This window comes from Anopheles arabiensis, chromosome 3 (genome assembly GCF_016920715.1).
Source record: "Anopheles arabiensis isolate DONGOLA chromosome 3, AaraD3, whole genome shotgun sequence".
Lineage (NCBI taxonomy): Eukaryota > Metazoa > Arthropoda > Insecta > Diptera > Culicidae > Anopheles > Anopheles arabiensis.
In genome coordinates, this window is record NC_053518.1 from 89,854,438 (window position 1) to 89,881,971 (window position 27,534).

Consider the following 27,534-nt stretch of genomic DNA (forward strand, 5'->3'; position numbering starts at 1 on the left):
GATACAAATAAGCGCACACATCTCATGTGAATCCTGCTCGTCGTCTTGGGCGGAAATGCACCACCAAAGGCGACAACAAGCCAGCATCATTCATCCTACACGAACGCGCGCGTGCACGCCATTCTCCGTCGGCTTATCTGCACCACGACGATGCGCATTCCCCCCACAGGCAGGCCGGATAAATCGGTCAGCATAATGTATGGTGTGTAGGAGGTGCTTCTCCAGTTGGCAGCCTCCAACAACCAGAGCATGGGATGATTTAATTACAAATTTCAAACCCATAACAACGCCCGAGACACAGCCGGGTGTGTGTGTGGCTACCTGGCTACATTGTAGTGCGTTGCAGAAACACACCATCACGCCAAGAGGTGTAAGAGAGATATAGAGAAGAATGTTTATCCAATAAAGCTGTAAAATTAATTGGTCTATTCCTCTGCTCGAGATAGGGTAGCTTCAAACGTCTGCCAGATGCTGTCAGAATTCAAAATTCAGTCTGCTCCATTGCTTGCCCGCGCAGAGTCTTCAGAAAGCCTTAACCTGACTAATTCATCAAGCCTGCTGCAATCAGCTGGGTGTATTACCAGTCCAGAAATCCCCGATGTAATTTTCTAACTCACAGAGCGGCAAATCAATCCGCCCACTACCGCTGCCCGATGACTCCTATACGAGAAAGCATAACACAACATCACGCCAAGTGCATTGTTTCGCTGAACAATAGCACCAACAAGAAGGACAACTGGAAGCACTTTAAATGACTTCCTTACGATAGCTTCCATCCACTTCAATCGTTGCGGGCAATGGTGTACAAAGTTAAAGCTTTCCATACCGCTGGACATACATTTACAGGCATTGGAACGTACGGTAGGCATGTGTTGCCAGGCACATACGCGACCATACCGCGGATATGTCGCTGCTAGGACATGGCGTGCAATAAGCACATAGAGCACCGAGAGCACATCGCCGAGCACGATACCAATCAACGTCAATGTAAATCAACGCATACAAAACGGGTAATCTCATCTCCACTTTGCCAAGGCCTCGACTCCCGCAGCCAGCACTGGCTAGCGGAAAGAGTACGCCTAGATCTGCATTCCTATGCTAACCCCAGTCACTCTCTCGCCTTCGCCTATCGTCCCAAGAAATGAATAAACTATCATTCGAGATGCTCTACCACCCTGGCGGGACGGAGCGAACGGGGAGACGAAAACACAACAAGCTGTGGCTTCGGGGCCGTGATTGCGCCACTGATTTTCCATTGTGTCGCCACAGACACTCGGCCTCGTTAGCGCGTTGGAAGGGAATCGGTTTAATCAGCCGGAAAATCCCCTGCTGACCGGGGACGTGGGAGCGGGCGTGGGGATGTGGAACACGCACTTAGAGGGTTTGCCGATCCACGACCGTACCCGGTAGTGCGTACATTTGTGCCACGTTCCAGGAGCCGCGTACTAGTTGCCCCCGATTGGGGTATAGTAGTGTCGATTAATCCGTGCGATGGAACCAACCACACACGGCATGAGCATGAGAGTTTGGATTCAATCGCTTCACAATCTACTGCTCGAATCGCAAGGACGGGCGTTCCTGGAAGGAAATGCCAGGGAAGGTTCTATTGCCAATGCCCCGAAGTCATCGTTAGCATGAGCGAACCCGGAGATTCAATGGATGTCCGAGCGAGCGAACTTCAAAGGACCGAACGTGCTCCGTACGGTGCTCGGTGGTCGCAGCGTTGTGCAGTGCTGCTGCTGCTGCATACTGACCAGAGCTAACCTTTTTGAACAAACAGTGGTCAAACAATCGATTTCAGCATAAGACCGTACCGGCCTTTGCCGATGCGAAAATCGCGTTTCCGAAGAACTAGCAAAGCCCCATTTTATCATCCCTTAAAAGGGACGATCACAATAGCCCGCAAGGATACCGCCGTTTGATGTTTCACTGGACATAATTTGAATTTTCAACCATTTCCAACATTCATTAGGGCATACGGAGGCAAAGGCTGGAAAATAATTCTTAAGGACCCTAATACAACCATTAAAGACCTTAAATTACAGATAATGGAGTACTTCATTTCAACATTTAGCGTGTACATGCAAACGTTGGAAACATAGCAATGAAAGCGTTTTTTTTAAGAACCCCACATTTGATAACGTCCCTTGATGTTTCAGTTTCGATAGCACACACACAACCGCACGCAACCGCGGCTGATAAATCGCAACCCTAATCAGATCGCAACCGCAGACTAGCGCAGAATTGCCGATGATATACCGATTCCGGTGCGTTTCCAGTTTCATTTGCATTGCGTGCTACGAGTCCTCATGTTCCCGGGCGCGAACCGTGCGTGAAGGAATCTACGAATGCTACCACCACCAACACCGGAACGAGGGTAATTGAAGCGTGCACAATCATGCCACCCGTGCCGGGACCGTTTCCATGCAGCAGGTTCGCGCTATCGATTTGCGTGAGATTATCACCTTTCTCGCATCTAGCTTCTAGGCCACGCGTTTAATGCGGTACACTGGGGTGTGCGTAAGTTGACGTTTACCTTCGGCGCCCGCACAATTAAGACGCGTCCTCCTGCCATGCCTTCCACCCGTGTGCGTAATTGGGCCAGGTGTTTGCATGATCAATCAATGGCCGTTTTCCGAAGAAAGACAATTATTTCAACGCAAAACATATCAATGGACTAAATCCATAATCCACTTCCGAAACAGTTTTAGATCACTTGAAACCATTTCTAAGTATTGTAGAAAGAGTACAAAGCTTTCGTACATGACGATTGACGTACAAAAGAGAAGACACTCTCCAAACAGTTTATAACTAACTTCTCCTTTTAGTAAATAATTATCTTTAAAGCGACTTTCAAACGCATTTCATTTAGGAACAAAGTTGAAATGATTCTAGGAACTGGATTATTAAAGTCGAAAAAAGGGAAATCTATGGAAAATGTAGGCCTTGGACACGAATAGCATGTTGGTTCTTCGAATCGAATTATCAGGAGCTACGAAACGCACTGCAAAATCTCTGAGGCTTTGCATTCAATCCTCAAAACACATTAGTTCCCCTTTTCAATTGAATCCATTGCATGCATTTACCGCTTTGTATTGAACTAATAGTCTTGTACTCTAAATAAAAAATGATCCGATATCTTCTATCAGAAGCTCTTCGGATGTCCCATGGCGATGTGTCTATAATTGCATAGGACAAGGAATTCAAACGAATGCAATTCTAGTACTGGATTAATTCAGTGTGTGCTAGGAACAAAGCAATTGGCTCTCGAAAAGGCTTTGTCTCCGATGATATCTCCAAATGATAGTCTATAGATAGTTCCTAAGTATAGCTATCAGCTTTAGATGTACCTATATCTAGTACGTTTTGGAGAAAAAAAAGTATTCTCTTGGCTAGAATAGTCATACTATAACGAGTTCAATCATCTAGCGCATATTAAACAAATCGTTCTGCTTGATCAAGAACATTATTTGAAAACGTTTCTAAAGCTACAGCTGCACAACTTGCAGAGCGCGCCTTTCCACACATTTCGTCGTAATTTCAATCACGATAGTGCATCGTTTTGTTCCGTACAAACAACGGCCTCACACCAAAGGAGTGGAAAAGATTTATATCTCCAAAAAAACAAGAACGAAAACCAGAACAAAGCGTTGCCACCGCCACTCGTTGCAAGCTGTTGGGCGTTAATCGAAAGCAGAAAATAACCGATGCATCACGTCACCTAGCGTGAAGCTAGCGCGCAGAAATCCTCTACCACCACTGCACTCCTTGTTGGTGGTGTTTGTGGCAAAGGTGAAAATAAACGTGCGATTGCGTCAAGCCACACACACACACACACAAGTTGGTTTTCTTGGCTGCAAGCCCTTAGTTCCTCAACCAGCCGAACGGTTGTTGTGCATGATGTGCGCTACCACCAGCAGCTGCTGCACCGAAAAGCGCTCCAAGCGTGCAGCGTTCGTACGTACGTACGTAACGTAGCTGGGATGATTTATTCCGGAACTAAAATTTATAGCCCTGCCACCAACCGTGCAGAACACGGACCTCCCTCGGTCCGACAACTACACGCCACGCGGGGAAATTGTCGCAGAATTTGGCGTAGTTTCGGCACAGCGGCACACGATATCCTATCGGAAAGCATAAAAGCACACACACACCACATACACGCAGACAGAGACACGGTCGAGGATGCTGGAATACTAGGAATCCACGATTATTCAGTCGGGTAAGGCCACGTCCTCTTGGGCTACGGATATACCTAGCTAGGTCGTGATAGAACCTTAAGTAAAAAGCTTATTTTCTCCACTCTAAATGAAGATCATGAAGCTAGTTATGAGCTCTTGTCGGTCGTTATTCTACCCCCTGTCCCTCCTCCGTGCCGACATCCGCCACCAAAAGCTAATGGGAGAGAAAAGGGGAATCGTCCCCGCGGACTATAGTAACAGTTGCAGTTGACTATTTTATGATTATGACCGGCGATGCCTCCAGAAGCATCGATGTCAGTAAGCAGACGACGGTACGGCGGGCCGCCAGGAGACAAGGAGCTAGGTGGGTGCTCATATTTCGAGTGCCAGCCAGTTGATATCTGGTAGTGCAATATTTGGAGCGCATTACTGCCAGGAACGTTCCACCCCAGGTTCTCGATGTCTGTGTGGCGTGTGGCGGGATTGCAGGTTGACCATTATTTTTAGGTCGAGATGACACAGATGCTTGCACTGGGTCGATTCTCGTGCGTTTTTTCTTCTTATTTCGTCTGATAGCCAAGAAACCATTTCAATTTCCGCACACTCCCAGTTCCCACACCAATACTCCAAGCCCTGGTGCGCACCAAGAAGTCGTTGAATGATAAGGGAAAGGTATTGGGCAAGTATATGAAACTATCTGCAAATCGGCGGACCGACTTGAGGTACAGAGCTTTATCCCATAAAGCAATGTCAACAAACGATTATTGTTAAACGAATCGGTGCAGTACGGAAAAAAAACAAATCACTACTTACGGTCTTCACCGACGCAGGACAATCCCGGAGCAGACGGCACATTTGGAAATACTGAAATGAAACAACAAAACGAAGTAAACGTTAGTATGCATTTAGTTACCAGTAAAGTTGGTGCACTTTTTGCAACATAAGTTTAAGTTAATATCCTTGACAGCAAAACCAACAAAAATACATTCTTTAAAGGTTACTAACGCCTGGCACACATGAGTGTCTCTTTCGACCGTACGATCAACTGCAGCAAGTTTTTGTTGCGCACTTCAAATATCTCAACACAAATTATTATTTTCTTCACTATCTACAGTCCACCCGTCAGCATATCCCAGTCCATCCAGCTTCACCGAGGGACTTTGAAGCGCAGCACCGTAAGTACGTACTTGCGGTAAGTAATACTTTTCGTAACGGATTCAGTGCCCATTTTCTCGCGAGATGTTGGTTTGACGGGTGGTTGGGATGGTTAGCGTTCCAGTTTGTGGTTCGTTTGAGTGCAAACTTCTGTGCCACGACGTTTCTTCATGATTGTTTGACTTATTGTTCACCCAAGAGATTCCGGAACCGTATCACTGGGGAACTTCTTATCGAGGTAACATCTCGGTGGACGCTTTCAGATGTTATGAGATGGAACACGTAATGAAGTTGTTTTGGCAGACTTTTACTGCAAATGGAACTAAATATGAAAATATAAAGTACGTGCAAAGCAGTGGAACGGTAGAAAATAGTGATTTTTTTGGCAGATATTAAACTGCTCAATCAGAATTGTAAAAACATATCGTTCGATAATTCTTGAAAACTTCACAAAATCTCTGGAACGACAAAAAGAAGGTTCGCACACACGCAAACACTCTTGGAACCCTTTCCTTCTTCACAAAGTGTAACGATTTTTCAATCCCTAGCAATAAAGAGGGCATAAATTAAGCTTAAAAGCTTCGATAACAAATTGCCAGCAATTCGTTGCACCGGCACCCACCGACGGCAATGCCTGCGAGGTAAACGAAACGAACGCTTTTTTTATCGCTCCATTGCGTTTCTACTGAAAGCTTTTCGATCCACATTTCGCCTTGCTTTAGTGTAAGGGAAGAAGCACGGCTTTGAGAGGGTTCCGGTACTGTCGATAGCCATAGAATGAAATTCAATCGCACGACAAGGTTATCGGATTAGATTTCCTATATTCCAAGCATAACAATGTTGATGCAAAACCTTAAGAGTTAGACGCCTTTAAAATATGATCACCAAAATCTTTACCACGAAAAAATCATCTCACATTCAGTGCCATACACTTCACTAAACATAACTTTTTGCCCTTTCCTGTTCTATTTCATTTTTCCAGGTCATGAAGCCAGCGATACACTCGGGGCTGAAAATAGTGTCCATGCAAGCGCTTTTGAAGAAGTAAAAACCCGACTGCAAAAAACGCGAACCAACGTTCAGCGTAATCGATGATAGCACGGTTCCGAACATGACTCTGCAAGGGCCCCAAACGATGATCTCATTTTACGAAACAATCAAACCATTGGTAGCGTCGCTTTTTTCCCGCAGCCTTTAGTTTGAAACCGACATATCCTCAGGGAGTTTAAAATGTCATTACGGAAGGAAAATCTCCATCATTGTTTCATATCTCCCATAAATCACATCTACATGACTAGCATCGCATTCTCCGGTGGGTTTATTAGCTTTGAAAAAAGGAAGAATAACAGCCACGATTTTAATCATTGACCCATAATATGCTTCTACTTTTTATTTGCTCATCTTTGGGCAATAGAGTGTGTTCGTCGTATGGACAACGCACTGGTCAAATGTAATGTTTATTTTATGTTGACTGCATCACTGCATCGAATTTTCATATAGAATCCAAATATTCATTTGTCTAGAATGTTTTTAAAACAATGTTATACTTTGTTACCTTCAATGCTACATACACAAACGCGTGATACTACCTCCTGAAACGGTTGCGCGCCGTTACCTGTCCACGATTGATGGACGCAATATTTGACATCTCAATCAAATGGTTCGCAGTACGGTAGTGCGTGGAAATCCTTCCACGTGTTGCATATCAAACGCAACGAAATAAAGCCGTTTCTTACTTGCACATACCACATTCTTTTGAATAAAAGGCCTTTCAATACGGTGCGCCTCATGCTAGCTATGAAGACATCTTGTTTTGACTCGCAGAGTTTCCCTTTCGATCACTAATTACAGACTGCATCCTGACAAGTGATGCGAAAATTGTTGCACCAACGCAAACAGAGAACTACCGTAGCATTCCTTTCGATGGACGCAATCATACGGTGTCCACATGAACGAGATCAGCTAGTTTCTCAACGACCCTACAGGTGATCGGTACACGACCAGCTAGTTCGCAATCGGTTCGCAAGAAAATGTTCCATCCATCCCGATGGATGGCAAAGTGCCGCGTGTGGTATGCAGCGACATTTAAGTTTTCTGCAGATGCTGACTATTTCTTTCTCGTGCAACCGCTCTGCCGATCGCTGCAACTGTTTGGCAATCCAGTGCGTTGCTTGCAGGAGTTCGGTACGGTTCGTGGCCTGTTCGTACAGCTCTGTCGGTTCCTGTTTTTGCTACCGTACGCTTCATTCGCGCTAAAATCTTACTGGCAGCTAAACCATCCGTTAGATACTAACAATTCCATCCTTACGTATGGATCATTCGTGATTTACATGCTTTGGGCGATTCTAATCTGGGTGCTGAACCATTACGAGCACGAAATGTGTGAGCTAAGGCTCTTTTTCAAGAATCCCACCTACCAGGAGCAAAGCGATTGGGCTCACCGAATCCGTGCTGGTAATTACCGTCGATGGAACTGGATGATACTCATGTTCTATCTGTTTAACGTCATAAACGTGTCGATCTTCACGCTTACCAACGCCCATAACAGGCAGTTTCATTTTCAAACCCGGGGTGAAGTCGTGGGACCGCTGTATTTTCAAATCATCGTCGAAATTTTCACTGGCTACTTGAGCTTAGGCTACTTTGTACCCTCCTGCATAACGCTCATGACACTTCAGTTATTTCGAACGGAGATGCACATTTTAACCACAACCCTTAAGCAAGCGGCCAATGAAGAGCAGCAGCAACAGCAGCACCAACATGCTGTCGACATCCGCTGCGCATACCGTTCGTTTTGCAAGCAGTTTTACGCTAACATTCGGCGCCACACGGAACTATTGCAGTATGTAGTAGAGCAAGTGAAAATGTGGTGTCGGTAAGAGAAGTGTTTTAAAAGCTGCTTCTTTGCCATTTGTCATTCCAGATCCATTGCCACGTTTTGTAAAGTATTTAGCCCTATCAGCGTGGTGCTGTACTATGGAGCTCTCATTACAATAACATGCACATGCTTTTACGTAATGAAGCATGACGTTTCTACAACCACAGTCTGCTATGCAGGATTTGCAGTTTATATGCTATTCAATACGCTACTGTTTTGCAAAAGCATCGATAGTGTTAATGATCTGGTAAGGTGTATTTTCATGTCTGACAATTCTTCGCTGCGATAAATAAGCAATCACCAATTCCTCCAATCTCTCCTTCCTATGGCGAACAGCACACGGAGGTGGGTTACATTATGTACAGCGAGTACTGGCCAGCGACGCTACAGTATGCGGACCAGGGCTTGTCAACCGAAACACTGCGACCCTTGCGCCGCAGTATATTGATCGTTTTGCAGCAAACTTTGCGACCGCTCCGATTCGGTTACGGCGTGTCCGGTTCCCTCTCGATGCAAAGATTCGGAGAATTCATGCAACAAATTTACTCACTGATAATGTTTCTAGCTCAGCTTAATTAGAACAATAGTTTTTGACATTATCGTTAGTCACGTAGGAGTTACCAAGTGTGCAGTGTTCTTCTTTCTTAAAAGAAAACACATCGTGTGTTGGCAATGTTAGTTTCACTGAAGCCTCTGTTTGTTTGTTTTTTCCTGTTGGACACCATGTTCCTTGCGTTTGATGTATTATTCGTAACAACTCTGCCAATTATCTGCTGGTAATTATCGTATGTATAGACCAAACATTTTGTCACCTGCAAATACTGGTTCTTGTCTCCAGTTTGTCATCGATTCTAGTCGTATCAACACGCATTTACTACTGCACAGTATGTGGCATCACCAGGTGCAGTTGTGGTTTCGGTTTCTACTTGGACGATTCACCACATTCACCGACAGTTCAGACTACTTCGGTCTGTACAAAACGCTGGCAACGATATCGGCCATTCACTACGATGCGTCTTGCTGGTTCGATCGAGCGATCTGGATCGTCTACCGATCGCTGCCAATCTTGGTGAACATCTCCTACTTCTACAAAGCCTATCGGCTCATCCTGTTCCCCGAAGACAACACCTCAGCCGCCAGCGTTATCGCATCAGTGTGGGGCTTTACCGAAGGAACGCTACGCATTTGTCTCATAGAGCTGCGGTATGGCACGCTGGCTAGCATTATGTCGTTCCTGAACGAGCGATCGTACCGGCAGCAAGATTCGCTGGTGCGTCAGCAACGTGCCACCCTGTTCGGCGAGAACAACCGCATCCAGCTCATTCTCGTCGCCACAATGCTGATGGAAGCGATCTGGTTCATGACGACGCAGCTCTTCAGCCGGGATGCCTTTATGCTGCAAGTGAACGGACACGTGGTGGACAGCATAGCGGTTCAAATACTTTACGGCCTGCTGTCGAACGTGTGGGGCCTAATCTATGTGCTTTCCTTTGCCATATTCTACATCATCATGAACACACTGCATCTGGAAATGAGCATTCTGCTGGACGGCATTACAAGTGTACAGTTCACGGTTATGCGTCGGTTGAAGCAACGAATGGAAACGCTAGCGGCGTCCGGACATTCCTCAACTCAAGTTTTCTGGAGTATTCTACAGCCGGAGCTGAACAGCCACATCTCACGGCACGTTGATCTCCTTGAGTAAGTGTCCTTTAAATGTGCTTCAGCTTTTTTCAATTCATTGTTACGTTAATTTGTTCTTCATCCTCAAGCAACCTCAAAGAGTTCAGCTCTATTGTGGGCCCATTTTCCTTCGTACAGTACTATGGTACCTTGGCGCTGATTGCCGACTGTGGATTCATTCTTTCCATAGAGGGTCTGTCGGCGAACGGTATGATCTACCTGCTGTTCGTTACCGTGTTAGTGTTTCAATCGTTCATCCTGTGTCGCGGAATCGAGAAGTTAAATGATCTGGTAAGAAACTACAAAGATATGATTGCTTTTTTAACGAGCCAGAGTTATTTCTTATTGCTCCACCAACTCCAGAACGAAGCCATTGGACAAGCCCTGTATAGCGGGTTTGACTGGCCCGACATGCTTCAATACGATCAACGCTTTCGCCGCCAGTACGTAACCGTGCGGCATACGTTAATGCTCGTTATTGGCCGCTCCCAGAAAGGATTCCAGTGTTCGTACGGAGGCCTCGGCAGCATCTCCATGGAACGATTCGCCCAGCTCATGCAGAAAAGCTACTCGTTGTTAACGATTTTACTTCAGTTCGCCAAGTAAAAGCTACAAACATGGGAACGCATCCAGCCACAACAACTAGAACAAATCACTATGCTGCACTATAAATGAAAACACATCTATTAGTAATCGTTGCTAGCGTTGGTGCACAACAAAGCACACACGTTAGAGATTCGTACGTTCTTCAAAGATTTTCAGAACCGAACCTATAGGTAATTGGTGACCAATCTCACTGTACTACTACATCACACTGCCCACATTGCATTAGTTGCTGGTTTGTACAAACACAGCTGATACTGATACACGTTTACTTAAATGCTAGCCAGCTCGAGCCGGCCTTCGAACACCATGCTTTATAAACAAACCCAGTAGATGAATGTTGTAGTGCACTTATCGATCGGTGTGACACTCCATGTGTCACTCATTTTTAAAGCACACCGCAGAATATATAACGCTATACACCTCCACATACCTAAAAAGAAAGAAAAACAATAAAAAAAACTTTAGTTTTGCACTCTTGCACGAAAGAAGCCATTTTATTACATTTTTATAGAATACATTCGAACCAAAACGATCAAGCCTAGCTTCAAAATCTATCAAAAAAAAAGTTGGTCCCCAAAAATAAACAAACATTAAGCTCCGCCATATTTTAAACGCCTGCCCATAACACGTCATCGCTCATAAGAACAGATAATTTGATCGGTAAACAAATCCGACCAACTGTTAGCCCTATTAGCTCTCAATCGAGACACACACACATACGCACAGACCCATTCCAACACTACGCACCCTTGGGTGCCCTCGAATAGTGTCGGTAGCCCCGGAACTACTTGCACACATACGCAGCACAGCCACAACACTCCTATGCAGCACGGAAAGATGATTGATTACCATCAATTTGAAGTCAATAGAGCGCGAGACGCGGTTGACTGTGTGCTGCCATCTCGCCCGCATGAGGCCGTTGGATAATTAGAGCCAAAATTTGGTTCGAACATCGAACGATCGTGTGCCCAGTTTTTGCACCCCGCCCAGTTGCGAGACGAGACGGCCAAGAAGGCGGCAGTAGAGAGAGAGGTACAGAGGGCAGGTTCAATCGATGTAACAACCAAGGGAGCTATAATTGAGATCTTACACCTTGACTGGAAACGCTTGCGCTTCTAATCGGATCACTTCAGGCTAATCGTTTCGGGTGGTAATTTCATTTTACCGGGAAACCACACCAAGCGAGCATGTGGTGTCATCACTGGCAGCAGTGTCTTACCGTGGCTTTATAAACTAATCCGCCTAGTGATGCGGTGTATGGCATTTCAGCAATTTAGTTTATTTAACGTTGCTGCTACATACACGCACACACACATACACGCTCTAAATCAGTGTAGTAGTTGACATTAATAGAGCAAATAATGATTGATTTAGATTTAGAAGGGCTAGCAGTAGCTTGAAACCGATAAAGCCTATAACATTGTTTTTCAATTTATTTGCTGATAGCTTGATCGATTTAGAACGTACAATTGCTGCTTAGTGCAACCACCTGTCATATACTAACATTCTCCAGCAGCAACAACGGGGGACGGCGTCACGGCAGCTACAAAGTACGACGAACCGTAGTACAGGCTGGCATCCATGAGGTTCCACATCGTTTTGCTTCCGCCGCTTTGAGGCAGCAACCGCAACAGCAATATACAGCAAAAATCTGTTACACGTCGCGAGACTTGTATCGGCTTCGCACACACTTATCGCTATTGTTTTCCCCCCGCCCTTAGCAGCTTGCAATTTCTCACGAGTGACTCATGTTGCGCTCACACACATTTCTAGCACTACATTGCTGGCCAATAAACGGACAGCAGTCGTAGCAAAGCACGAGTACAAATATCACAACAGCGCACCTGTGCTACATTAAACATAACCTTAAATAAAACGACTGCAGCGACCTTCGAGTCAGCTATTCAACTATTCAAGATGATCCTGCACCTTTGAAAAATATATTCACTCGTTAGAATTTCGATTATTGTACACAAACAACAACAAAAACTAGCCCGGATTAGTACATCGAACGGCACACACGCTTCTTCTAAGCAACCTATCCTACAGCTCGCGAGACACTAACATCGTCTAACACTCCCTGACCGAGTTCCAAACAAACACATACCCTTACAGGGCAGCCTCAGTATGTGTGCGTGTGAGTTGGTTATCACCAAACTGGCCACAATCCCGAAAAGAGGCTTGCAGCGACGTGTTGACACTGCTTTGCACCGATCTAAGCAAACGAACCCGGGGCCGATAAGAGGAGCGCGCTCGGGTTACCCAATCTACAGCACCTCACACAAGATTGGATGAAAGTGAACGCGCGTGGGGTGCGGGGTGCGGCACAGGTGTCGAAGTGTTGTATCGGTTCATCGCCGGTACACCCCTTTGGAGTGTGTTGTGCAAGTGTGTTGGACCTCTGCAGCACACATTCGTCGCCGCTGATAAACGTGAAATATAGCTCAGCTGCGATAAAGCGACTATCTTCTAACCATGCAACGGATGGTGGGCGGTTCTGAGCGAAACAATTGATTTTGCAAGTTGCATTAGAATGTTGCAAAGCGTTTGGCAGGCATGTTTATTAAAGATGAAGAACGTATACAGTAATTGGTTGGCATTTAAACCACCTCAAAGCTGGAGGGATTTTTTGGGTTACAATGCAACGAAGAAAGCTTTCCTTGGAACGATTAATATCTATCGGGTGCATAAATAATGATCAAGTTCATCTACTTTCAAACTACCAAATTTATTACACCGGCATTCCGGTCGCCAAAACCATCCGATATCCGTAAGTATCCATGCAGAATACTTAAAACCCTTTAGATTAGATTCCTGGTAACAAATATGCCCGTCGCCTGTACCATCCAGACAGGCTCAGGGACTGTTGCTTCTTTCCAATTTTTCGATGATTTTTTTTTTTACATTCCCCACTCTCGCTAAATCAACCCTTAACTCAGATTTATGGCAACACTTAGGACCGGCGTCCATTGTAAACTTCACTCTTACTACCACATCTGAACGGATTTTGCTAAAGAATAAATCATCATTTAGCCACCGCTTAACGATGCCTATTTGGCGCGGTAAAATAGAGTGGAACAAAGGGAGAGAGGGATAGAGGGAGGTAGAGTGCCCTGCAGGCGTACTTTAATGCAATGATGTATTGCTTATCAAAACGATTATGAACAGTGCGGAATGGGAGCAGTTTGGAGAACATTCAAAGTCCTACGAAAGGAAAAGAGCGGAAGAAATCAATCTTCCAGATACAGTTTACGCATACGCGATTAGCTATTGTATGTAAAATAGTTTTCATTTTTAATATTTGTGTCATAACGGCCAGCTCTGAAGCATCATCAAAACTTTAAAAAAAAACAAAGACTTCAATTGCCCAAAAGCTTCAAGGAATGTCAAAAGTAGGAAGATTTAAGACATCCATAGCTTTGATCCTTCGCAACAATCAACAACTGTAGAATGGGAAAATGATTTGCCACATGTCACTAACGGCTGCGATTTATAACTGTTCGAAGATGAATTCATTACGATAATAAACAGCATGCAACGAATCAATACGTAATAGCTGACGTTAATTCTACATTGGCGTCAATCGTACCACAAGAAACAAACCAGCCAGCGTGTATGACAGCACAGAAAGAATGATAGAACCCAAAGAAGAACTAAAGAACAAACGCTTCATGGTGAATCCCAGCCGGCGATCTGCGAACTGGAAAGTCATCCCGCTTCTAGCGGGAGCTTCTACCAATCGCGGTGTAATCGGCCTTGGTGCGCAGCACGCCGGGCGACACGGCGAATCGTTCAGGTTGGGGATTTCGCTCCACTTTGTTTCAAGGTCGTACGGACCACGGAAACAAGTACGGGGGACAGGGCGATTACTTGCACTTTGTGTCGGAGCTAGTTCCCGGGGATAGAACCAGAAGAGGACAAGTCCCGCGTGCAGAACGCAAACCAATTCATCTTCCATTGCGTTGCATCGCATTCAACGATCGGAAACATTCATTTGGAGTAGGTTCGGGGCTCCCCGTCCGTCGACGGTAAATGGGCAATAACCAGTTTAGTGACGTCACACGCTGTTGGGTGTTGTACAGCGATTGACAAGTGTAGCGTAACGATTCAACTGATTTGAAGCGAGCGTCATCTTCAGCTCGTATTTTGAACGTGAACCGTCTGCACTCGATCCATCACTTGGAACAAGGTGTTCATTACTTTTTAATTAAACAATAAATAAAAATTGTTCAATTTCAAGAAGCAAACATACAAATCATTAATATTCATTTTATCTACAACACGAACCTGTTGCTCAACGTAATGTATTTTTTTCTATTCCACTATGTCACCTGTACCACCCTGTGACAAGCAATTCCCTGTGCTGCGCTAGGCTGGCACACGATCCATCGTCATTCACCGCACCCCGCCACAAGACCTGTTGTCATTCTGATTCGGCGCTGAAGAGGAAGAAAAAGCATCTCACGCACAAGAAGTACCCATCGTTGATCGTTGTTCCACCGCGCCACGATCGATCCTGTCAGTCGCTTTAGTACGGCGTACCGGTGCGGACGTCTTCGGTTCCTATTCGATTCGGGGTGGGAGTAGCAAACGTGCCGAAACATGATCGTGGTGCCAGCGTTACTGCTGATTGTCCTGCTGGGCGGTAAGGGAGCTCCCCGTACGGAGGCCTATCAGGTGCGAAAGGAAATCAGCTTCAACTGGATACGTGACAGCAAGGACGTGATCAGAAATCAAACGGTGAGTATCCACAGACACCGGACTCCGAAACGGCGGTGGGAATTATTGCTGACGTCTGTATTTGTAACTTGCTTGGTAGGCTGTGCTGCTGCGAAGAGATGGCTACGATGCGGACCGTCTACAGGTGCGCACCGACGACGGTTACCTGCTCACGGTGTACCGTATGCTGCCCAAGAAATCCCGGCTAGGGGTAGTGCTGATGCATCACGGCATACGCCAGTCGAGCGATATGTGGATGTACCTGGGACCCAAGCGCTCCCTTGCCTACCAGCTGTACGAAGCCGGGTACGATGTGTGGTTCAGCAACTCGCGTGCCTCACCCGAATCCGACGGCCACGAACGGCTCGACCGGGACAGTGACCATTACTGGGACTTTAGCTTCCACGAGATCGGCACCGAGGATCTGGCGGCAGTGATCGATTACGTACTGGCTGCGACCGGCCGGAAGACGCTACACTTTGTCGGATATTCGGAGGCGGGGTCGGCCGTACTTGCCCTGCTCTCCGAGCTGCCGGGGTACAACGAGAAGCTGTCCAGCGTGGAGCTGATGGCACCGCCCGCCTTCATGCAGTACGGTCAGTTTGCCTGGATAGCGCGCATGGTACAGCCGATACGGGCGCTGTTCCCGTGGAGCGTTTACTACACCCGAGATGCGTTACCCACGCAGATCTGTACCCTGTTCCGCAACGAGTGCTGCCTGCTGTTCGGCCAGATGAGTGACCGTGGGACGGACAATGGTACGCGCACGGAACGCTCGCCGGGTTCGTCGTCTCCAGCCGGTCGTGCCGGTTGCTTCGATCTGGAAGACGTTTCGCTCAAGCAGCTCGAACACTACCGCCAAATCATTGCCAGTGCACGGTTCCAGCAGTTCGATTATGGGTACGCGGCGAACCTGCATCGCTACAAGCAAAAGACACCGCCCGACTACTGTCTGTGGGATGTGACGGCCCGGGTGGCGCTGCATTACGGCAACAAAGACAAAACAGTGGACTGGAGGGGTGTCGAGCTGCTGGGCCGACGGCTGCCGAAGGTGTCGGAGCTGCAGAAGATACTGTACAAAGGTTACAACCATCGCGACTTCTACCGGAACCCGAAAGCGCAGGCAACGGTCTACGCGAACATCTTGAAGTCGATCAAACGCCATGCGTCAGTACAATAAATCTATGCTGCCTTTTAACGATAATGGAGAGTGAGTCTGACGTGGTTTAATCTATTTTTTTTTCTCGACGCACTCTTGAGACGAACCCCTTACTCCCATAGTGTCTCTTCCAAGTTGTTGATCTTCCTATCCACTGATTTCTGGTTGGTATTTATACGGAGCAGGAACTGGTTTTTCGATAGGGCTCGCCGCTGGAACTAGCCCACCCATTTAAAGCAACCAATTTATGCTCCCCAACACGTGTGCATACCGGAGCGCGCTTCCGTGAGTCGTTTTCATTCTCTCTCCCTCTCTCACACGCTCCAAGCAAGCTCGCTTCAAAACCATGAACCTTCGTCAGTTCGAGCCCAGACATTACAGTTTCAAGGTTACGCCGGTGTTTGAGCGAAATGAAGCGAAAACGCCTAATCCAAACACACCACACCACCAGCCAGCAGATGAGCGGGACGCGAACTTTTGTTTGCGAACGAAGAAATTATTGCCCATCGTTGCCGGGGTGGCCTTCTTATTGCCGAGTTGCGCTCTACAACCACTTTCCTCTCGGGCCAGGGCCAAGTGCATCTTTTGCCAACTGCTTTGTCTTCTTTCTCTACTACATCGCCACCGCCGTAATCTAACGCAAAGGGAGAGTGTGTAAAAACGTGAGTAACTCGCCCGAAAAAAGTGAATCAATGGAGTGTGTGCGCCGTCGACACGATGGTCAAGTGTACTGATTCGTACATGGAAGGACAGAGACAAGCGCCGGCACAAGGTTTGCCATTGCATTACCCGGGCGTGTGAAGTACACTGCACAGTAACACACACACACACACACCCGGGAGTTTGACGGGCTGCGGCGAGAGCAGCTGTCGTGTTTGTTGATCCGTTTGATGGGTTAATTGACGCGCGTTTTTAGGTTGTTTTGGCTATGCGCCTTTTTGAAAGCCTCTTTATGGACCCGAATCAATCGAGACCCTGTGGCGGGCCTAGTTGGAAGGCTTCGCAAACCAATAAATAACACTGCGCTAGAGGATGCTCCGCTTTTGCATTTTATCTCTTGCGTGAAGGTTGATGAGCGCTGGACCTTGGTGGAAGCTCTTTTTACCATCACAGTGAACTACAGTCAACTCGTCTTAAATTGACGCAATAAACCGTTCCAAAGTTCCAATAAAACAACTACCAAGAGACAACTAATAGAACCATTGTTTAACATGTAAATCCAAGCAATGAGTAAAACAGATAATGTTACCGCCGCGTCTCAAAAGACCGTTAATTCCTATCAGAATATCCCCTTTACTTTTCTACCTTTCTTATCGTTCAGATGATGCGCACACAAACTCATCTTGATAACACCGGCAAGCAAGCCCTAATCCTGTTTAATTCATTTATCATTCTCCTTTCCATACTTCCATTCATTGCCCCTCCCACGTCTATACGCCCCACCCTGTCTTTCGTCAACAAGCATACTCTTCTTGTTGACATCCTGTTAAGACTCTTATCTAAATACAACTACCCGTAAGCATCCTAGCAGCTTCCACCCAGCAGCAGGCTACCCACTGCTCAGAAGTCCTGCCGACAGAAATTAATATGAAAAATCAACTTTATCCCCACCAGCACAGGACATCACACTTCCCTCAGCAAAACTCCCACGAGCCCAGCAAAATAAAGAAAACTCAGGAAAGAAAAAGCGAAAGTTTTGAATAAGCACTACCGGTCCCAATTTCCATATTCTGCCCCTTTGCCGGCGCCAAAAACTTTACTTAGCCCCCAAAAAACCGTGTGGATAATGTCGGGGAAGTTCCGGGCTTGACTTATTGGCTCACTCTGTGACAATTGAGTGTGTGCGTGTGTCAGTGTACTGGGCATAGCCAATGGGCAGCAACACTTTACGCTAGGAGCAGCCGGTCCCCCTTCAACGTGTGGCAAACGAAAGAAAGCACGAACAACTTTTCTTCCCATACACTCTCTGGGGTGGAGATGGGAGCTCAGGCTCAGGCAGTAAGTGTTTTCTATGTAAAATGGACTTTCAAGGATGAGAAGAGCGTTAACAGAAAAAAGACCATAGTACTGTAGCAACAATATATTGCCAACAAGCGTAAATGCCTTCCACTAGGACCGATGGATTTAAGAAGTGGAACAAAAAGAGGGAAAAATAAAGTACACAAGTTGAGCTGACTGAGCACGTACTTGAAAAACAAGATCTTTTCGCTGGAAAACTTTACTTCCTGATGTCGACCTTCGTCGTGGCACGTCCCATAAATGGAGCTACCGTTTCCTTTAGCTGGCATTAAATTAAATTCGTTAATTATGAAAATCCCTCAGCGTGAAAGTGCACGCATTCGTAAATGGAGCCAATATTTCCGATGTTTTGGTAATGCGCCTGCTCATAGTTCATGATAATAATTAGCTTAATGTAGGTAAATAGTGGCTCACATTTCATAAATGGCATAATCCGAGTGAAAAAAAAAACATTTTTTTATTGTTCAGTATTTTGGACACTAAGAATACGGAAACTGGAGAACAAAATATGCCAAGTATGCACCAAAGGAGGGAAACTACAAAAAACAGGTAAAGGAAAAATATCAACAAAAGCAACAGGAAATGTCAGCACCGACATTTCCCCGAAGGAACAAATAGACCCTTCACTAGAAAACTTTTTAAGCTCTCTTCTGGGTAAAAAGGCGATCAGCCCAACCTTCACTGAACACAGATGCTTTAAAGATGCTTTTCCATTAGCATTTCAGTTTCAGTCACGTTTCTTCGAGTGGAAAACTGTGCCAATTTAAAAGGTAAACATTTTTAAAAACAACTGAAATTGAGTTAAATATTTCTCAGTTTCTAGAATTCAAATAACTTTTTTTGACTACCAAAGTATATCGTATCTCGTCTGCATGATACAATGCAACATTCCAAGCTTATCATTTTCTTCACCAACACAACAATATACAAAAGGGCAATCGGTTCGTGTGTGACGGTTTACCGACACTCAGCCGCTTTCTCCTAGCAGAAGCACAGACATTTTCAATTACGCGCCGATCATCACGGTGCCCTCCAAAGTTCTCTCCAGAGACAACGTGGCCGTTCAGCCGGAAATTTGTCAACCTCCCAAGATCGAAAGCAGCTTTGCGATGTGAAATCCATTTTTTTTTTCTTTTTTCCTTCCATTTTGACTTTTTCCTACAAGCGAAAACTCATTCATGACACCTTCGTTTTCCATACACAGACTTCCCGTGTGCCTCCTGTTAACAGAGGTGTGATGTAATTTCCGGTCCTTACAAATGCTAATACAGCAGCACCTTTGCTATCAACACCAGCGCTTATACATCCGTGCCGCTGGGAAGGCATCAGCGTCACTCACGTAAAATGAAACACCCATTGTTTAAGAAGGTGTTGGGCTAGAGGACAGGTGTGCTAGAAAAAAAACCGCATCAACATTTCCACTAGACAGCACCGGTCGAAGTATTTCTTTTTTTACCGTCTCGTTTACCACCGTTATGATGATGAAACTTCGAAACGACCCAGTGAATGATTACTTTTCTGAAGCGAATGGTCACCTACATAGTGGATGCAAAGTGTGTTTCCATCATCTGAGAAACAACAGCAACATCGTTTGGGGTCGAAAGACTTACATCAACTTCATTCATTTTTGTACTTGGCGTTAAATAAGATAAGTCTTTCAAATGAAACTCATGAAAATCACTACCTTAAAATCAATTAACTTAAGCTTTGCTAGGTAATAATAGCGCGCCAAGGAATCAACCCGATGCCCATGCATTGCGTATAAACAATCAAGCTATTACTGTACCGCTCTGCGACACATGGGAATCCTATTTTAATGTACACTGCGGGACAGCAGTGCTCTACTGGCGCCCTCTAAGCGCACAACACCACACCAACCCGAGCCGGCCATCGCTTCTAATGCGGCCCGACGTGAGTCAACGGAATTACAAATGCACAAACACACACACACAACGGTCGACACCCATTTGCAAGCTGGCACAAATCAATGTCCCTGCAAACTGACACACGTTTGCCCCTCCTGTCTCGTGTACATCTTTCCCGCATTACAGTGTAGTTCCGCGGAACCGTTCGGTACCATACCACACTACGTAATTAAGGATTTAAATTAGATTTCCTAACGATTGTCAGCCACGTCAGTCAAATTGGCATTACGGGTTGGTTCGCCAGGATGCGACAATGGTTTACCAAAATTAGAATGCATGGAAATGTGAAATGGAACAAACCTACCACCGAAGCTTCGCAATCGTCGGTACCCAATGAACCAGGAATTATTGGGTGAGTTTGATGAGTAAAGCTTTGGTGAGTAAAAAGCTTTGGTGAAAATTGATATCAACGGTTGTCATCTAACGACTACATTTCTGTAATATATATGGCCCCAGAATACATTTGTCGCCTCTGTTTCGATTGATGCCTTAGCACATAAATCTTGATTGATGGAGTCTTTATGCATTGAAGCCTGCTCATACTCTGATAATCACCAGGGCCAGGAAGAGATCTCCTGAATAGCAAGAATATATAGGTATTTCCTTGAGAACCTTTATGTTACACTCTACATACCAAAATTAACTCCTTCATTGAAGTCTGATACCTCAGAGATATATTTCACGCCTTACTGACGCTTTATTGAATATTGAATCCTAAGGACATTCTATTCACCGTTCAAAAGTCACTTTTAGATGGCTGCCACTTAATTAGACCTACTTTTACCAGGCCAAAAACGCATCCCCTACATTCACCAACAACTACAAAGGACGTCTATCGTCCTATCTATCCACATCAAACACCAGGATGGAGTTCAAGCGTTTGCACATAACCTTCCAGCCCGGAGACTCCACACCGAAGCTCCTCCTTATCCTCCTCCGTCTGCTGCTTTTTATAAGCCTCGAGTTGGCCCGACGGGCGAAAACAACAGCCCCCAGGGAGGAATGGTAAAGGTCACGCCAACGAACGGTTAGAGAACATTTGTTAGGTGTCACCTTTTTCGGGGCCAATTACTTCGTGTAGCAATTTGTAGCCCGTCCATCCTGACGCAGCTTCACCCTTTATGTCAATCTACCGTCCACGGCACACACGTTCCTCCACCTCCTCCTACCCCGCGGCCACAGCCCGGTTGAACCGTGTGGGACGATTCCAACCTTTTGCTCAACACCTCGGCTAATACGTTACACCCCTTTACGGGAGAGAGCACGGTTGCATACGGTCCGATAAAGATCGAAACGCTGGCAGCACCAACCACCAACCAGGAAGCAACAGGGTTACACAACACGGGACGGCAAATTAAACACTTCTCCCCCCGTCACTCCTCTAGCGCCTCTCAAGCTTTTCCCCCATGTACATCTGCAGGCGTACCAGGCAGTTCGTTGAAAGTGTTCTACTTCCAAAAACAGGCCAAATATATGCAGGATTGTATCTGGGCTGGAGAGCGGGAGACAGAGAGAGAGGAAACGGTTAAGTACACACGGATGATAGCTTGGCCGGGCTTCATACACACCGGGGTACGTGTGGGTATGTGGCATCCCTTATGGGACGTAAGTGAATCATGCTCACACATTTTCCGAACCAGCGAACAACAACACTACGATATGCGCCATCATGCATGCCCAACCAAGTGCAGAGGCTACGGAGAGGGGCGAAAAAACGAGTGACAAGCTGTAATTTTCTAATCACTCAAACAGTGGCCAACTCTGTGTTCGCTCCCATACATTTATAGAGCACCACCCGTCCGTCCGGTGGTGTTTCGGTATTCGAGCGTTTTATCGATCGGCATCGGAAAGATCGCTAGGAGTGACCACATTCAATATTGATGTATACAAATGAATTAATTCATGCGGAAATTTCACACAGGTCATTTGGTGTGGTCGCTTCTAAGCCCGTACACATCGGCATTGTAGTTCGGTCAGCGCAAATGGCGATGGGTGAGAAATAGGTATTTTAATCAAACGTGGAACGGAGCAAAGTCCGTGCGCACACCATTCCAAGCACGCATCGACCGATTCAATTTTACATCAACACTTGCAGCTGATGCGGGGAGCATTGTATTACCTTGTTTGAATAGGTTATGCGAAATCAACAATAAAACAAGGATCCTCTTCAGAGCATAGCAGGGTCGGTGGAGGAAGACATGAAGTAAATAATATCCCATCCGTTACCGATTCGTTGAGTGGATTTAGTTGCACTGCCGTTACGAACGATACTGGCTCAACTATTGCCACTCAAATTAACAACCACAATTTGAACAAAAGCTTATACTGTACCCTAATCATTAATTAGGCATGTTTTGCACGGGTGGTCTATTTTCAAAAGCCTAGTTAACAGACCAACCGAGGCGGTTTGCATAACCGCTAATAATACTTCCGATTTACTCACGCCACAAATTAGCAACTCCCAGTCATGTTTTAGCACAATTTTAGCACACACAGAATAGGAAAATTTAATTTGCATTTTGCGTGACTGTTCGTTTGGGAGAAATTCGTAAACCTTGTTTCTGTTTTGCTCTTTTGCAAACGTTTTTTTTTTGTTTAACTATAATTAAGCTCATCGCTCATTGTTATCCTATCGAACATGGGATTAAATTTGACGATTAGAACTTCAGACACACTTTGTACAACATCTTACTCAACGATAATAACATATTTTTACAATACTTCAAACACAAAATGTAAACATAAAACTATCTTTCTTATCGTGCTACCCCCAGCATTAACTGCAGGCGTCTAAAATTGATCCTTAATTTTACCCAGCACTGCGGATATATTGAAGCTACAGTTTTTAAACTCCTGACTTTCGCCATTACATTAACGAACGATTCCGCCGTAAACTGCCCTTGAAGCAACCACTTGAGCGAAACGCAACACAGCGAAACGCCTGAAATGTGAGGAGCAGAAAAAGCTCAAACTCTTGAGTCAAACAAGAGAAGCGTGCTTCATTTTTTTACCGCGCCCCACTCAGTACATACTAGAAATGGGAGGAAAATCATTAATGAGACTATTTCGTTTGGCAATCCCTCGCCCGCCCAGTAGCATAAAACGCCCCATCGGGAATGTTATTTCGAAAATGGGGCGGTAGGAAGTGAAATAAAAAAGAACTGCTTACCATATTCATTCGCGTACTACACCCGACTCTCCTGAGCTTTCAAGAACTTGTTTTAAACTTCTTGCATCTCATGGCACTGCCTGTCTAATGTGGTCCCGACCGCCGGATTTCAGCGGGGGAAATTCAACCCACGCTGAATACAGAGGGAATATGGGGAGTTGAAAAAATTATACACACTTACAAAAGCACCGACCAAAAACGCACCAAAAGGCCGAAAGCGAAAAAAAACAACCCAGTCGGTAGGTACGTTTTTAATGGGAAAAGTTTTCGACTACTACCCGCAACCTGCTGCTGCTGCTACTGCTGTTGCTGCTCTTGCTTCTGGGGGGCCCGTCAGGAAGTGGTTGATATTTTACATTTACCATCGACATCGGCCGGGCTATATCAGTTTTCATTACAGGTTTTCAAGAAGCATTTTTTATGCTTCTTCCGGTTAGTGGATTGAGTGGTGGAGGAATTTATGGTGTTTGGAAAAATTCGGAAAACGCTGTTAACTAGAGCACGACTGCTGTTCAACATGAGCTGGGATGAAAATTGACTGCACCACAGACCGGTGAGGGCTAGGAATGGAAGGCAAAATGAATGGAAACTGTTCTTCAAGAAGTAAAACTGCAGAAACAGGTACATTTCCGTAATGTTCAAAGAGGTAGGTTTTAGACTTTTTTTCACGTAGTAGAATAAAAACTTCGTAATGTAAAGAGACTTCAAACGACTCGTCACACGATACAGATGGAAAAATAGCACCACTTGGTAGTAGCTGCTGGATAGTGCTGCACTATACGCGTAGAACTAACGCCCCACGAGTCATACGTTCAAATCTCAATTATTACTACATTTTCTACCTTAAACTATTACACATCTTAAAATGGAAAATCTTTTTAAATTAACATCAAATTATCGATTTCCAGTAATTGCGCTCTAACATTACTCACCTTGGCAACCTTTTCACAACATGTTACATCACACAGTTTGGAGCCTTAAGCTCCTTTAAACCTGATGTAAAACCCCTTATACACCTTGAAACTAAATTTAACCTACCTGGCTACTATTACAAGACACGCATAAAGACATCTCTACTAAAACATACACCCTTTTTAAACAGGAAGTGCGTGTACAGTAACCCACCCGCAAAAGCGTGCATTGAAAATCAGACCCTTGCCCCGGAGTCGCACATAAAACTCTAAGTAAAGCAAACCCATCATACGGAACCACCCCGCAGCGCAAGCGCAAACATGCAATACACATGTGTGTTATTGGTCCATAAATTGACGCCAACGAATGGACGGATGGAGTACCACCCCGCACACAAGGATCAAATAAACACAAACGCAAGCAAACTCCCCGGACAAGACCCAGGAGCCAGTCGTGTCTATATCTGGTTGCAAAAACAGAAGGCAACGAACATACGTTAGCAATACAACGCAAAAACAAAACGGGACGCTAATGGAAAGAAGTTGACACAAGCATACATTCGTTAAAGCTTCATTCACTTGGAACGATTCAAACGATGGACGAGAGACATATTTAATGAGTGTAAAAGGCGATCTCAACAACAATAAATAAAATCATCCACCATTCTCAGCCAACTCGTCTCCATATTGACTTTTATGGCGAGCTAAAGCAAGAAATATTGAGCAGGGCATATGGTTGGCAGAGCGCCGTTGAAAAAAAAATCCGAACCATGCTGAGCTAATTTATGTCCCCGAACCTAACCCTTACCATCACCGTCATTACATACCAGAGCCGCGCGTCATTCGAAGACAGTCTCAAGAGCGATAGCGAAAATTGAGGTTGAATGTTATTGTCACAGTTGTCGAGTGGAACGAAATACTCTTCAGCACGCACGCAAACAAGAAAAGCGCTCAAGCGTCGATGTCCTCACCAACCTCGGGAAAGTGGGCCCGCCGACGCCACCGCCGTCGCCTTGAGAGAGGGAGTAAACTTTACCCCAATTGATTATCTTTAGAAGGATGCGCGCTTACTCGCACCGAACCGCAGCACAGCATCATCTCGAGTGTCAAGAGTTGCCGCGATCGATGGCGATGGCGGAAAAGGAGGCAGCACTAAACACACGGCGCGGCTCGGTTGTGCAGTGTGTTAATGCTTTATCCTGCGGGCGAAAGTTGCAGTAGGAACACGTGGTGGCAATGCGACCTGCTGCTGGCGCTAGATCGAACTTGACTTAATGAAATTGAATATAATTACACTCGAAGCTACTCGAACGGTGAGACACTTCAAGCCGTCTCCCCTCCGGGGGAGAACGAGAGCTGGCGGAGTGTAGTGGTTCATCTGATTGATCATCTAGCAGAAAGATGACGGGTGTTGGAAAATGGCTGAAGAAATGCATCTCGAGACAGACCCTGTGTTCCTGATGGGATGATGAATGGGAAGAGTTCAAGTAGCTGTGGTTAATAGGACTTATGGAATGTGAAAATAATCAACAGTTGTGTCTTAAATAGCACCTCTTTCAAACCAAAATACTTCAAAAAGTACAGAAAGTACACAGCGCCATCTTTGTAGACTCCAACTCGAGAGTAATGGGAAAATGTTTCAAGAGCGATTACCTCTTCCGAAGTCAGCGAAGTATGCTGTAGGAAATCGGAGATGGGCGGAAAAATCAATGAACTGAATGCACCCGGCTGCATGCTGCAATTAGCGCCATTTTGTACGTCATTAGCAAACGAAACCGAATACCATGAATCGTATTATAATGCAGTACACATTCAAAGAAATAATTAAAGAAAACTCTTCCAGTGCATCCAGTCTTTGCTTAGATATTTATAGCGAAAGCATAATTAAAGTAAATCTAGGTCGCTATCGGTACCGCTACTAGAGCTCACGGTATAAGCTACTTCAGTGAAAGTCAAGATACGAGATCGATTCCTGTAGCTCCATCCCCGCACAGCGTTAATGAGATGAAGAAATAAGCACCCAGTCTGAGTTTAAATAAACACGTTCCCGCTCTTGCCGACTCTTTCGCCAGGCACAAGAAGCCCACAAAAAGGTTTGAAGGGCGAACGAGGCGCCCCATTATCCTGATGCTCCGGGAGGACTTCCTGATGGTCCGCGGGATATTTTAAGACACTCCACCGAGACCGAAACCGATCAATAGCTACCATCTCTTGTTTTGCACTCCACACAGACCACAGACACTTCACTCAATGAGCCACCACACCCCCAAGTTGGGCTCTTAATGAGCAATCAAATTAACAAAACCAACCCAAGCACAGTGGTGCACCGGGAAGGAGGGTGCACTGTTCAGCTTCACCTTTACGTGGAGCTTCTTCTTCTTCACGGTAGCCACTCCCTCCCACATTGCTTCGTTTTCTCTTCCCCTTTGACCGATCGATGGCCGGATATGATAATATCAATACCACTTCATCCATTGAGAACGGCGCGCCCCGCCACTAAACGCCCAGCAAGGAGAGCAAGGAGTCCAACTTCGGTAGTCAAATGTTTAACCATTTTCCGGTTTCCGGGAGCACAGGCAGCTGGGCGGTGGATGGATGTCGGCAAACGGAAACCGATTGTGTTGTCCGAACCTGCCGGAAAGCGTCACATTAACGATGGAAGAGTTTGGATTGACCAAAAACTTTACAATGCTTTTTTGCTAACCACGAACGTAACGGGAAAAAGGACGCAAAGGAAGAAAACCATTTCATTCTATTTGCTCTGTTTCCTGGATTTGTTGAAAAAGTAGATTTTGCGTGGAGCATGAAACACACAAAACATTAATACTACTACTACTTATACATAATTACTTGCTTTATTAGTACGACTTCTCTTCCTTGTTGAGGATTATTGGTGAACATACCTGTAATGAGTAAGAAAAAAAATACATAATTAACTTTTTTATCCATTATTCACGACTGCATAAACTTCTTGCACTGCTTCAATTGAGCATAAATCATGCTGCCATAAAATTTCATACCCACGGGAATACGGGAATGATGATTACTAAATCAATCATTCATGGAACAGCGCGCACTGATTTACTGCACTTTCGAGCCATTTCTCAACCGGTGACTAATCATCGTTTA

General features: G+C 45.5%; 2 protein-coding genes across 12 annotated transcripts in view; one reads left to right on the top strand and one right to left on the bottom strand.

Moving 5' to 3' along the window:
- LOC120899548 (atypical protein kinase C) overlaps positions 1-27,534 on the bottom strand; it is a 99,248-nt gene that overhangs the window by 24,990 nt on the left and 46,724 nt on the right. For 10 of the 11 annotated variants that reach the window (XM_040305530.1, XM_040305532.1, XM_040305524.1 and 7 more), the window contains one exon: positions 4,995-5,045. In XM_040305530.1, the coding sequence (XP_040161464.1) occupies positions 4,995-5,045 (51 nt within the window). Of the gene's footprint in view, positions 1-4,994; positions 5,046-12,007; positions 12,611-27,534 lie in introns of those variants that run through there. The other variant, XM_040305531.1, reaches the window with a different exon arrangement.
- On the top strand, positions 14,869-16,426 carry LOC120899550 (lipase 3-like). Its single transcript, XM_040305535.1, has 2 exons — positions 14,869-15,243; positions 15,323-16,426. The coding sequence occupies exons 1-2, from the start codon at positions 15,106-15,108 to the stop codon at positions 16,400-16,402; spliced, it is 1,218 nt and encodes a 405-aa protein (XP_040161469.1). The 5' UTR covers positions 14,869-15,105; the 3' UTR covers positions 16,403-16,426.